This window comes from Oryctolagus cuniculus, chromosome 16 (genome assembly GCF_051225735.1).
Source record: "Oryctolagus cuniculus isolate XC-2025 breed Fujian yellow rabbit chromosome 16, ASM5122573v1, whole genome shotgun sequence".
Lineage (NCBI taxonomy): Eukaryota > Metazoa > Chordata > Mammalia > Lagomorpha > Leporidae > Oryctolagus > Oryctolagus cuniculus.
This window is the reverse complement of record NC_142882.1, coordinates 84935106-84949421: the sequence shown is the minus strand read 5'-3', so window position 1 is coordinate 84949421 and position 14316 is coordinate 84935106. Positions and strand designations below refer to the sequence as shown.

Below are 14316 nucleotides of genomic sequence, written 5' to 3'. Positions count from 1 at the left end.
ATGATAATGCTTTGATACATACATGTTTGTGTGTGCACGTGCACACAGAGGTTTGCATGTGTGTACAACCAGTTAAGTAATGCCACTGATTTACTAGGACATCTTGATGGCAGGAATTACATCTTGTCTATTTTTTAATTCCCAAGATATGACTCAAGGCCCGGCACATGGTAGGCTATGGAAATACAATTATGAAAATGTACTAGGGCATTGTGGCACAGCAGGTTAAGCCTCTACCTGCAACACCAGCATCCCAGCTGCTCCACTTCCAATCTAGCTCCCCGCTGAAGTCCTGGTAAAGCAGTGGAAGATGCCTCAAGTACCTGGACCCCTGCCACCCATGTAGCAGACCTGGATGAGACTTTCAGCTCCTGGGTTTGGCCTGGCCCAACCTCAGATGTTGGAGCCAGTGAGTTAACTAGCAAATGGAGGATCTCTCTCTCTTTTTCTCCCTCTCTCCCCCTCTGTAACTCTGATTTTTTTAAAGATTTTATTTATTTTATTTGAGAGGTAGAGTTACAGACAGTGAGAGGGAGAGACAGAGAGAAAGGTCTTCCTTCCATTGGTTCACTCTCCAACATGCGGCTTTTTTTTTTCTTTTTGACAGACAGAGTGGACAGTGAGAGAGAGAGACAAAGAGAAAGGTCTTCTTTTTGCCATTGGTTCACCCTCCAATGGCCGCCGTGGCCAGCGCGCTGCAGCCAGTGCACTGAGCTGATCTGATAGCAGGAGCCAGGTGCTTCTCCTGGTCTCCCTTGGGGTGCAGGGCCCAAGCACTTGGGCCATCCTCCACTGCACTCCCGGGCCACAGCAGAGAGCTGGCCTGGAAGGGGGGCAACCGGGACAGAATCTGGCGCCCCAAATGGGACTAGAACCCGGTGTGCCTGTGCCGCTAGGTGGAGGATTAGCTTATTGAGCCGTGGCGCCGGCCCAACATGTGGCTTTTAATTCCTGTATAAACTCCACTGGACAAATAACTGAGCCTTTCTGGCTCTAACTTATGTATTAAATGAGAATGCCACAGAGGATGATTTTTTTCAAGCTCTAAATTCAACAATTTCCTCAAAAGCCAGTTTCTTCCAGACGCTTCTCCTTCCCTGGTTACTACCTTCCACACTACACTGCCTTTCTTATGCGCTTCGAGAGACCTGCTCCTGTTCTTACCACACTGCATGACTGTGTGTGTGATGTGTCTGAGAGAAGGAACTGTGTCTAATTTAACATGGCCTCAGAACCTGGCCAAGTGTCTTACAGTGCCCTCTAAAAAACTGTGGAATAAGCAAAGGAAACAAACAAAAAAATCAAATGAAGATATCTTTAATTGCTGAGAAATCAGGAAAAGATAAATCTATAAAGAAGACCCCACAAACCTAGTGCAGTGCAAGAGAAATAACAAATAAACTATGGTTTTAGAACATGAATGAAGATATACATGAGATAAAAAAACCTACATAACATAGCAATTAAAAATTACAAACTATTTTGCTGTATGAAACCATGTATAACAAACTTTAAAAGTGATTCACACAGTGAGATTTGTACAATAAAAATAAAAACAATTTTATTCATAGTCAAACACTGGAAATAACACAGCTATCCATTAACAGGAAACAGATAAACACATTTCGGTATACCTATAATATAAAATATTACTTCTGAATTTAAAAAAGGGACCTATTATCAACTAACACAACATGCCAGTGAATCTCAAAGGCATCTTTCTGACAGAAGGAAAACTTATACAAAATAGGACATGCTGTGTGATTACAATAATCTGAAATTCTGAAACAGACTACATTAATCCACAGTTTTAAAATTATTATAGTAGTTTCCTTTGTGAGATGACAGATTGGATGCAAAGAGACAAGAGAGAGACAATGTGTCTTTCATCATCTGCTGGTTCACCCCCAAATGGCTGCAACTGCCAGAGCTGAGCTGATCCAAAGTCAGGAGCCAGGAGCTTCTCCGGAGTCTCACACATAGGTGCACGGGCCCAAGGACTTGGGCCATCTTCTACTGCTTTCCTAAGCCATAGCAGAGAGCTGGATCAGAAGTGGAACAGCTGGGACTCAAACCAGAGCGCATATGGGATGCCAGCGCTGCAGACAGCAGTCTTACCCACTATGCTACAGTACAAGCCCCCAAAATTTATTCTTTAGTGTTCAGAGGTAAAGTATAGTGGAGCCTATAACTTATTTTGAAATATATGTTAAAAAGATGGATTGATAAATGGATAAAATGATGGAGAATCAGCAAGACACAGACTAAAGAAAATATAGATGATGGGAATATAACTTACCAATGTATAATTATTTCAACTATTTTGTACTATTTCAACATCTAATTTTTAAAACTGAAAAAAAAAAGTTATGCTGACTAGAATTGCTATTCAACCCAATATGTGCTATATCAATCCTTCTTTGGGAAAAAACACCTCTTTCTTCCATTTTGTTTCCTGCGGTTGTTTTCAAGAATCTTTGCGGGGCCGGTGCTGTGGCACAGTGGGCTAATGCCCTACCCTGAAGCGCCGGCATCCCATATGGGCACTGATTCAAGTCCCAGCTGCTCCTCTTCCTATCCAGCTCTCTACTATGGCCTGGGAAAGCAGAAGATGGTCCGGGTCCTTGGGCCCCTGCACCCACATGGGAGACCTGTAAGAAGCTCCTGGCTCCTGGCAGGATCGGTGCAGCTTTGATCAGTGCAGCCAATTGGGGAGTGAACCATCAGATGGAAGACTCTCTCTCTCTCTCTCCCCCTCTCTCCCTCTCCTCTCCTCTCTCTGTGTAGCTCTGACTTTCAAATAAATAAAATAAATCTTTAAAAAAAAGAATCTTTGCAAACATTCTTCTCCTGAGCTGTCATGTGAGAATCAAGGATGTGCTACAAAATGAGAAAACACACGTTTACATCATACTTTAGCCTACTCTCTCCCTACTGAATAATTGCATTTATTCTTTAAATTCTGCTTGATGTTCCCTTAAAAATCTTCCCTGACACCTAAACATTCCCCTCACTATAAGAAAATGCCTTGGCCGGCGCCGTGGCTCAATAGGCTAATCCTCCACCTGCAGCGCCGGCACACCGGGTTCTAGTCCCGGTCGGGGCGCCAGATTCTGTCCCGGTTGCCCCTCTTCCAGGCCAGCTCTCTGCTGTGGTCAGGGAGTGCAGTGGAGGATGGCCCGAGTACTTGGGCCCTGCACCCCATGGGAGACCAGGATAAGTACCTGGCTCCTGCCATCAGATCAGCGCGGTACGCCGGCCGCGGCGGCCATTGGAGGGTGAACCAATGGCAAAGGAAGACCTTTCTCTCTGTCTCTCTCTCTCACTGTCCACTCTGCCTGTCAAAAAAAAAAAAAGAAAAGAAAAGAAAAAGAAAAAGAAAGAAAGAAAAGAAAATGCCTTATGAATTGGGAATCACAAGATAAAACTAGTCAAGAAAATTACAGGTAAATTAATGTTCAGAGGTAATTCTCCATGGGCCTCTTGTGTTTCTACATGTCTTATGAGGAAGACACTGATCACACTACTTTCTAAATAATCTTAACAAAGAGATTTACACACCAAAACCCTCGGATGACAGAGACAACATCTCCTTCAAGAGCAGAGGAAAATTTGCTTACAGTTCTGAAAGCCAGAGATAAAGCCCCCACTATGGAGCAAATGGCAGACACGGTTATGGCCTATTATAAAAGATTCAGGTTCAGGGGTCAGTGCTGTGGCATAGCAGGTAAAGCCACCACCTGCAGTGCTTGCATCCCATATGGGCAGGTTCGTGCCCTGGCTGCTCCACTTCCCACCCAGCTCTTTGCTGTTGCCTGGGAAAGCAGTAGAAGATGGCCCAGGTCCTTGGGCCCCTGCACCCATGTGAGGGACATGCAAAAAGCTCCTGGCTCCTGGCTTCAGATCAGCCCAGCTCTGGTTGTCGCAGCCATCTGGGGAGTGAACCAACAGATGGAAGACCTCTCTCTCTCTCTCTCTCTCTGCCTCTGCCTCTCTGTAACTCTGCCTTTCTAATAAATAGATAAATCTTAAAAAAAAAAAAAAAAGATTCCAGTTCCCCAAGCTATGGGTTCCTCTTCCCTAACACAAATCACTGTTTGCGCCAGTGTCATCTAGTCCTTCTCTTTTGTGGGCAGTAAGGCTTAGAAAAACCAAAATAAATGTTGATAATTTGGCTACTGCTACTGTTGTGAATAAAAGACTATGTTTGTCTCTGATTCAGAAGACCCGGGTCTTATAAATAGCGTCCATAAGCCACGGCAGGTCACTTTGTTGGCTGGCAAGTAGAGTGAAATTTTGAAACTTTCAGAGTTCTTCACTGCTCTGCTGATGAGGATGGAAAACTGAAAAAGACATGGCCTTCTAGGAGAGGAAGAATAACAGCATCACAAATTGGCTAACAAGATTTAAGGGACGTTAAGGGAATAAGAACTCCCAAACAGTTTTATCAAACTGTTTTACCTCTTTGTCAAACCAATGGCTTAAAGATCTGTGACTATTTTAAAATTTTCTGTACATAATGAAATCGAAATATTTTCATTGGATTATAATTTATAGCCCTTGCCTATATTCTTGCTGAACTATGGCATTTTTACTTGTTGAATGTTTGATTTTATGGAGCATTAAGCCTTTGACTACAATGTAAATTAAAAAGTGTTTTCTCTCAAAAACTAAAAAAAGAAAGAAAAGAGAAGAAAGAAGTAAGGAAGGAAATGAAAGAGGGAGGAAGGGAATTATCATTATACCCTTAATATTGCATCTATGAACTACATTAAATCTGTTCTCTTTAAAAATTTTTTCATAAAAAGTCCTTAACAGCATGAAAAAAGAATTCCCAAGGTTCCACATGAATTGTTAGCAAAGATGTTGACTGAATTTTATGGTTTACAAGGTAATAAATGTTCCTCACTTCACCGCTTGGTAAGGCACAGGAACTGGGAGGTGGCTGCAGGCTGGGTACTGCCTCCAGAGTGCCCAAGATGTTACTGATTCTTGTCTGGGCAGGATGGCTTCCTTAATGACCAGGCAATGAGCCTCAGCTGTGCACCATAATAGCTACTAGTGCTAAAATGTATCAGGATCAGAAAAGAAGTTTTTGCCTTCTTTCTAACAAGTTACAGAGACATGCACCTACAATGAGCATTAAATGGGAGAATATTTAAACCACTATGGATAAAATCCTGGTGAGTTCTGAGAATTTTGGCTGGTTCACTTTGGAGAAAATGTGGCAGCATTATTGCTGAGAAAGAATGTCAATTGCTGGCCCATGCTAAGGGGCAACACCTTTGGGATTTATCATACTAATTTTAGATTCATTCAAAGATGACGGAAAAAGTTCTCAGAGAGTTGTAGTGACTCCTGACTATAATAATAGAGCTTTGGTTTTATCTGGAAGATTTCTCTGATACCAACTCCCATAGGAAACTAAGGAGACAATGAATAATATTTGGGATCCATTGTCCCAGATTGGGTTTACAAAGTGGAAGAATGTCAGTAGAGAATGAGACTGATCCAGGGAAATCTAAATGAATTGGTAGGGTCAATTCCATTCTGGAAAGTTCCCCTATCCTTTAGTTTAAACCAGGCATTAACTTAGATGGTATGACAATAGAGCAAGAAATACTTTGGCTTAAGATGTGTTCTTTCTTGAAGAGGGAGATGATATGTCAGTATGTAATTTGTAAACCAACTCAAGGGCATAACATCCACAGCCCCAGAGAGAAAGCAATCCAGCCACAGCCTCCGAGTCAAGGGCTCTGTAAGGCTGAAATACATTGTATCAGTAACGGTAAACTTGATATTAGACATAGGACTCTGAATGGACCAACAACACTGGTAGTTGGTTCATGAGCAGCAGACGGACTGTTTGAAAACAAATGCAGATGCAAAGTCTGTCACAGAGATTCTCTCTCCTGCTGAACCCTATTCCCTCCCTCCCCTTCTACCCTGTTTTCAGCTGCTTCAAGGAGAAAGATGAGTAGGAGAGGGACCAAAATTGTCCTGTCACCAAGAGGCACTGGAGATCATACACATATCTGTGCCTGCTATGGAACCCTGGAGAGGGGTTCTTAGTCACTTACATGTTGTTGGTTGCAGGCACCCAAGTCACCAACCTATCTGAAACTGTGGGAGAAGAGGGGTGTGCAAATAATGGTGTTTGCACTTGGTTTAGCATCAGGAATAGATACAATGTAACCTTTGGGAGGGAATGACATGCCCATTCAAGACACTGTGTTGTTGCTTCTACATCTGGATATACGGCAGGACTTGTCATGTTTGAACTTCCTAGACTCACAAAGGCTGGAGGAGATTCCCCTGACCAATAAGAGCCATGTGGAGAGAAGGACTGGTAAGATACCTGAATGATTCTTAACTCCTCTGCCATCTGCAATAAAAGGCTGAGTTAGGATTTCACATAAGTTCCTCGACTCTTTGATACCCAAGTGCTAACTATGTAAATGATGCCCAAACACAACCAAGCTCCTTATACAGTCTATGTAAGAGAGACTGCATGAATCCATCATTTTGCCCAATACAGCAATGCATCTGTCATCACAGACTGAGCACACAGTCAAGGACTATTTTCTGAAGTGGGGGTGGCCACAGCATGGCAGACCTGGCACGTGGGACTCATGTCAAGAACTGACCGTTTTCCGCCTGGCAAACTGACTACCTCCTACCTTGGACCATTTCTTTGGGCTTCTGGTAGTATCTGACCACAGGTGACAGCTGTTCAGGTATAGTGCTGCTGTTCCAGTCTGACCAGCTAATTCTAGCCACTCCATTTTGGTTCTTGGAAAAAAATCTGTATAAAGCTCATGGTTTTATGGATCATTTGAAATTTGACAATGGTACAAATTTTTCCTTAAAAAGCTACACAGAAATGGACTTAGAGTAGAGATAGTCAATGGACCTTTCATGCCTCCTACTGTCACTGAGCGTTACACAGCCTCCTCAGAAAGTGACTGAGGAGGACTTCTGACTCTATATCCCTCATCCCCTCCTGGGGTATACACTTCAGTAAGGCACTCTGGTCACTAAATACTTCATGATCAGAAAAGGGGAAATTAGACATTATACAGTATATACATATATTATACATTTATTACAGATACACAAGAGGTACTTAAGAACATCAGTGAAAAATGGAAATAGAAGGTAAGTTTACTGCAAAGAAATTTTGAAAGTCAGGCACACATCTTTTCTTAATACACATTGTCCATCAACTTTTTTGAAGCTCTCCTATGTGTGTGTGTATGTGTGTGTGTGTGTGAGTGCAGATGCACACACACATCTTATATAAGGTTGAATACAATTATCTGAAAACCCAGAACTCGTCATGACTCTTGCTGGGCATGATATGCTATTATTTACTCCAACAGCAAGCCCAGGGCCACTTGGGTAAAACCTCTAGTCATAGCCGAGCCAGAAGGGGTCCTTGTCATAGCCGAGCCAGAAGGGGTCCTAAGAGGTTCAAACATAGCTCTGATCTGCCTGTGTGGTTATCTTGTTAGATTATCATGATCCTAGATCACAAGGGTTAATGACCACTTACTGGGTGCACTGCTAACCTAGTTCCCCTACCATGGCCTACATGGGCAAAGATGGGGTACACAGGAGCCAGCATTGTGACATAGCAGGTCAAGCAGCTGACTGTGTTGCCAGAATCCCATGTGAGTGCTGGTTCAAGCCCCAACCACTCTACTTCTGATCCAGCTGCCTGCTAATATGTCTGGAAAAGCAGTGGAAGATGGCCCAAATGCTTGGGCTCCTGCACACACGTGGGAGACCCAGATGAAGCTCTTGGCTCCTGGCTTCACTATGGTCCAGCTCTAGCCATTGTGGAACCAGTGGATGGAAGATTTCCCTCTCTGCCTCTGCTACTCCCTCTCTGTAACTCCACCTTTCAAATAAATAAATAAACCTTTAGCAAAAAAAGAAAGATCACTTGTTTCTCAGAGTCTCCTTCCTAGAAGAAAAACACTTGGTATGGCTCTCACACTGCTGCAAATGTCTTCAAGGCAACTGACTTCGGTTCTACCGTGTCCACCACGTGTTGTAATCATAATTTGATTGCCATTTCCCTTAAGCTTACTGGGAAATCTATCAAAATGAGCAAAGTATGCCCCCAGCTCTTGTCCCAGAAAAACATCAATCAACTATTCCCATAGCCCTCCCATAGCACGCTGCCTGTCCAGTACAATAATGACCACAGCTCCCTTTGGAGGTAAAGATGGGCAAGATTCCTGCCAACTTTGAAGACTCAAATTCCCAGACTTTGGGTTCCTTTCCTATGAGGCAATCAGGCGTTATCATTTCCTCTGCTCATAACCCCGTGGGAACTGGGATAAATGCTAGGACTTCTCTGTGAATACCAAACTGTCCTTTGTTTCTCATCAGGACTCTTACATCTGCTAAAGTATCCATGAGGGGCTGATGCTGTGACGCAGTGGGTTAAAGCCCCAGCCTGCAGTGCTGGTATCCCATGTGGGTGCTGCTCCACATCTGACCCAGCTCTCTGCTGTGGCCTGGGAAAGCAGTGGAGATGGCCCAAGTCCTTGGGCCCCTGCACCCATGTTGGAGACCTACAAGAAGCTCCTGGCTCCTGGCTGCAGATCAGCTCAGCTCTGGCCATTGGCAGTCATTTGGGGAGTGAACCAGCGGATGGAAAACCTCTCTCTACCTCTCTCTCTCTCTCTCTCTCGCACTCACTCTCTCTCTGGCTCTACCTCTCTCTGTAACTCTGTCTTTCCAATAAATAAAATAAATCTTTAGAAATAAATAAAGTATCCCTGAAACTGTGGCAGACTCACTTGTTGGCTTTCAAGTATAGGAAAATTCTCAGCTCTCAACAATCAGTACGTATTTATTATTCCATAGCAATCATACCTTACCATATTAATAAAAGAAAAAATTAAATAAGCATTTATGGAAGATTCTTCTTACTCTCCTATATTTATCTGTCAAAATTAGGAGAATAAAAGAAAATGGTTTCTAAATAACTCTAATTCTTCGTCATTCATCCAGCCTACTATAAATATTTTCAATGCATTTTCATTCTTCTGTTTCATCCTATTTTTAATCTTGAGTAGGAAGCACGGTAATTTCACGAGTTTTAAGTCAATGGTAACTAATTCAGTAAAATGTGTTTTCAAACAATGCTTAGGGTTCCATGTTATTTTTGGAGAGAGCAGTCATTCCAAAGACAACAACGTGATGGCACCTGATGTGTCACATTAAGTCTCTCAATAGTTTATATAACTTTTGTTTCCTCCAGGTAAAACAATCTTGTAAAATAAAAACAAAAAATTATGGATGAACCTGAAAGTTTTATTAAATTTTTTTGCTTTCTAATTTAGAAAATAACATACTAATTTGTGAAAACTCAAATATTACAGAAATGTATGAATTCACAAGTCTATATACTGCCATTAATTCACTAGTCCCAAAAAATGCTACTCTTAATTGCTCCACAAATAATAACATAAATGTATACTTAATAAAAATACAGTCTACTTGTTGTCACTTTATCTTGGGTACATGGACTTATCAGTACATACAGATATCCCAGTTTTTAAACAGCTTATACACAGTTGCACACTGTGGTATATAAAAAACTTGTCCCTTAACTCCTTACTGAAGGCTGTTTCCACTAATCAATAAAAACAATGCTGTCTTATCACTACATCACACACTCTAAGAGTACTTCTGTGGATAAACACCCACTGATCTGTAAATCTGCTGAATGACACAGCTTTCATGAATGCTCCCTAGTTCATGATTGCTCAGTAATGCCACATTAGAGTTCCGCTCTCACCTTTGTGGTCAAGGATTTGAGTTTTCCCAGCAGTGACTGTTTATTGGAATACACAACCTCTTCTTCATTGTCTTCTCCTTCCATAATAGCGCAGCTGTCTGCAGCTGGGAGCTCACACTCTTTTGAGTTAGTCGTCATTACCAACTTGGAATATTTGTACTCCAGTCTAAGTAATGGTAAACAAAATAAATAAATAATACAGTGACAACTTATTTTCATATAAACTAGTACTTATTTTGGTAGCCAAATGCCAGCTCATCCAATTGTCTGGTAGTAGTTGACCCATAGCAAATTTCCTTCACCAACAGCACCGGCAAATGTGTTCTCATTTATCAACCATCTTATACAAACACTTCCCAGGACGACAGAGAATCAGTTCAACACACTTAAATCTACCATTACTTTGCACAGACAACTGTTCAATTGTGATAAACTTTTTGAAACTAAAACAAAAAACGTTGCAATGTGAATGCATTCTCTTAATTTATAAATATTTGGAAGTCAGTTCACTACTGGGTTTTCCAAAGTTTGATTCACAAAAATAAGAATATCAGGCAAAGTGATTCAGTCTTCACTGTCTCTCTATATGATTTATTCTTTACCCCTACATAATATATTTTTTCCACAGCCTGAGATTTGAAAAGGTCCAAGTCCTATCACAAGTCAATATATATCCAGGGGGTAGACTCAGTACTCGATTCCAGATTCTTGGAGACATGGAGTAAATAAAAGTAATGTTTGCTTATATGCTTAGTCTGTTTCTTTGCAAACAGAAGAAGAAGTGGGGCAAGAAGACAGCATGATGTCATCAAAAGAAAAACAGACACAGACAATCTGTCCTTCAACACCAGCTCTGCTCCCGCCCACCTGAGTACCAGAAAGCCTCCAATGTGCTTTGCTGTGTAATAAACAGTTCTGTTTCAATGACCTGCAATGTTCTATGATTTTCCTACCATCAGAGCAACAATCATTTCTTCTGCTTGCTTTCTGCTTTGCTGTAACTCCCTCCATAGAAGGACTGCTTGTGTCCACTGGATATAATGATTAGATTTTTTGTTCCCAAAACCAGGTGGTCCCTCTAGTTCCTCTATGATCATTCCAATGTGCTTACTTACTTTTGATTCTTTTTCCAGAAGTAGCAAGTAAGAGCCACCAGCAAAACAGCTGTGAAGGCTCCCACCCCTGCACCAACTTTCAGCCAAAAGTCAACTGTCTCACAGGTTGACAATTTTTTCTCTGGCAAAGAAATTCCTTTGATGCACCATTTGGGGTCATTCCATACATATAAGGTTTCCTTTTAAAAAACACAGATAACATAGATAACATTATAATTATATCCACAGTCAGTTGTGGGAGCTAGATTTGTTACAAGGTCAAGCTCTCAGGTATGATAAGAAAGGATTTTGCTAATTTTTTACTCATACTGGGCTAACAGGATGATCCAGGCATACATTTAACAGAAGCTCTACAAAAAAGAGATTCAAAAGAGGATGAATCAGGAAATAATGAATGAAAACACAAACCAAATGAAGGCATCAGAATAGCTCACTACATCAGCTGAAGTTGTGGAATAAAAATTATCCCATCTGGACACATCATTGGAGCTGCTTCCCTCGTGTTTTTATGATCCCTGACCTCTTGAGAATCTTTTTGAATGAAATATTAGGGTGCTTAATATAATTCATTGGAATGGCCTTCACTTTCCTCTCTCCCATTGTGTAGGTTCATTTCCCCAACAAGCCTCTCCCTGGTGAAAGAGAAGACTTGACCCAGGGCATATTATGTGCCAGGGCCAGTAGCGCTTTGTGTCTGGTATGGGGTAGATACACAGACTGCTCCCTTATTCCAATGCCAAAACAAGGACAGTGTTTTTCTGGATCGCTAATACCCACACCAGGTACTCAAGTCCTCCCAGAGTGTGATTTAATCCCATGATTGGGGCAATTAGAGCTTTCAAAATGCTAAGTTACAACTAACTAGTGAACAATACAATCAATACACTGGGTCTCAACCATCAATGTTTAAAAACAAACAGATCAAATGAGGCCAATCAAGAAAGGAAAATCAAACTGCTATGCATGGTTCCTTATGTAGATCAACAGATACAAAGACCAGTAGGCATGGAGAAAAAAAGTTTACATCCATTGACATTACTTGACCCAAACAAAAATGTTTGCTTTCTGAGTCTCAATAGATTTTTCTATTGAATGATGGTCTTTTTTATCAACAGTATAAGAGAACAATATAACCTAATGTTTGACTTCATGACTATATATGTGTGTGTGTGTGTGTGTATAGGTATATATATGTGTGTGTATATATATATATATTCTTGCGGTGAGTCATGAAAGTGTAGTAGACTCTCATTTATTTTGGAAAAAAGGTTCGATTAAGTTTCCAGTAAGAACTTTCTGCACATTTTTTGAAGAGGATATTTGTGATTGAATTTTCAGTACATGACAATTCTAATATTTTCATTAAACTTAATGTATAGGAATTGCATTTAAAGTAAGTAACATTATTTTTATTTAAAAATGAGATTAGAAATGAAAATATGACTGTTGCAAATAATAATAATAAAGTGCAAATAATAATAAAGAAAAATCTATGCTTCAGTCATCAGGTATTGACTTTGTTTGAAGTGCATTCTAACAAGACAAAAGATTGTGCAAGAGTGTACTTGTTTTTTTTCAAATGCACCACACACAATGGAAATAGCAAGCCCTAATATCCAATCACAAACTCACAACAAACAACATCTTAACACTTCAAATCTTAAAAGAGACTTGCATACCCGGAACACTTACTTTTTAAATAAGCTTCTCAAATAGCACCAAAGAATAAAAGATCAAACTATTGCTGAAATTTCTTAGTCATTCTATAATTATTAATTAGAAAGACTTATCCCTTCATTCAAACTTCATATCCTTTGAAAACAAGAAAATGGGTGACACTGCTGCTGAAAATTTTATTCTTACAGCATGTAGTAGTATTTTGTAAACAGGGTTAAGATAAGTTTAATGATAAATCTTAAAACATTTCTTAGAGATAAGATAGTATCTCTTTGAATCTTTACTACTGCTTGACATTTAAAAATAACAGTTAATGCACACTCAGAACCTGGTATAGATTTTTTGAGATCCAATTTGATAAGAGCACTTTTATCAGAAGCTGTTTATATTAGCTATTCATGGAGGACTTGTATTCTATAAATTTAACTTCATACACAGGTGTTTTTGACATATTTACAGAACTGAGGAAATGTACAATCAGAATACAGTGAAAAAGTAAGGATGGAACAAGAAAGAGGACCAAAAGGGCAGAATGGTTAAAAAACTAAATGATCCTCTCTCTCTCTTTCTGTATCCATCTCTGTCTTTCAAATACATAAATATAAATCAATTTTAAACTATTTTTTAAAAGGGCTAGGCATCTGCTTGCATCCCATATTTTGGAGTGCCTAGCATCAAGTCCTAGCTCCATCTCCATTCCAGCTTCCTGTAAATGAGCACCCTGGAAAGCTGTAGGTGACTGCGAAAATTCTAGGGTCACTACACTCTCTCAAGGGACCCAGATTGAGCTCCTGGTTCCTAGCTTCACCCTGCCCAGTCTCCGGTGCTGTGGGCATTTGGCAAGTGAATCAGCATATGGAAGATGACTGTCTCTCTCTCTCTAACAAATGAGTTAATTAATTAATAAAAAAAATTGTTACAGCTAAATTATATCCATTGCAACATTTTGCAATCACTTTTTTCTATCACGAAGCTTTAGTATTCAAGGAAATCCACCCTTATTCACTGAAACATAATAGAAAACACAGCAAAAGTTGCCGCTGATCAATGGAGCTCAAGGAACTGACGCTGAAGTGTTTTATTCAGAGATTGAAGGTGGCCTTGCCCGCCTCCCATATCAGAGCCACTTGTCTGTAGTTGCAAGGAGATTCACTAAGGGGGGGTGCACAAACTGTGCAGCGACATTCTTATTTTTCTAATTGGTGTTCAATGTCATCTCACAAATATCTTCAAGATTGACATCTAAATATGATAGGTTGCAGGCATTTATTCTAGCAGTAAAGACACTGGTTGGGAGGAGGGGGAGGCAGGCATCTGACAAGCAATTGAGATTCCACGTGGGACACCCACATCCCATAGTAGAGCAATGGGTTCTACTCCCAGCTCTGCTTCTGATGCCAGCTGGCTGCCAATGTGACCCCAGGAGGCAGCAGGTGACAGCTCAAATACTTGGGTTCCTGCCACAAATGTGGGAGACCCAGGCTGAGTTCTGTACTCCCAGCTTTGTCCTGGCATTTCTGAAGTGAACCAATGGAACAGGAGACAACCCCGTTCATTCGTTCGTTTGTTTGTTCTCTCTCTCTCTCTTTAACTCCCTCTCTCTTTCTCTTTCTCTTTCTTCCTCCCTCTCCCTCTCCTTCTCTCTGACTCTCATATAGGCAAATTAAAATAAAACAATGTTTTCAGCTTTTTCTCAAATATATAACA

At 40.7% G+C, this 14316-nt stretch overlaps 1 protein-coding gene across 4 annotated transcripts in view; it reads right to left on the bottom strand.

The window, feature by feature from the left end:
- ELAPOR2 (endosome-lysosome associated apoptosis and autophagy regulator family member 2) overlaps positions 1-14316 on the bottom strand; it is a 201163-nt gene that overhangs the window by 4524 nt on the left and 182323 nt on the right. For all 4 annotated transcript variants that reach the window (XM_002713858.6, XM_051853011.3, XM_089315883.1 and 1 more), the window contains 2 exons: positions 10933-11111; positions 9818-9983 (listed from right to left, as the gene is read on the bottom strand). In XM_002713858.6, the coding sequence (XP_002713904.1) occupies positions 9818-9983; positions 10933-11111 (345 nt within the window). The remainder of the gene's footprint in view (positions 1-9817; positions 9984-10932; positions 11112-14316) is intronic.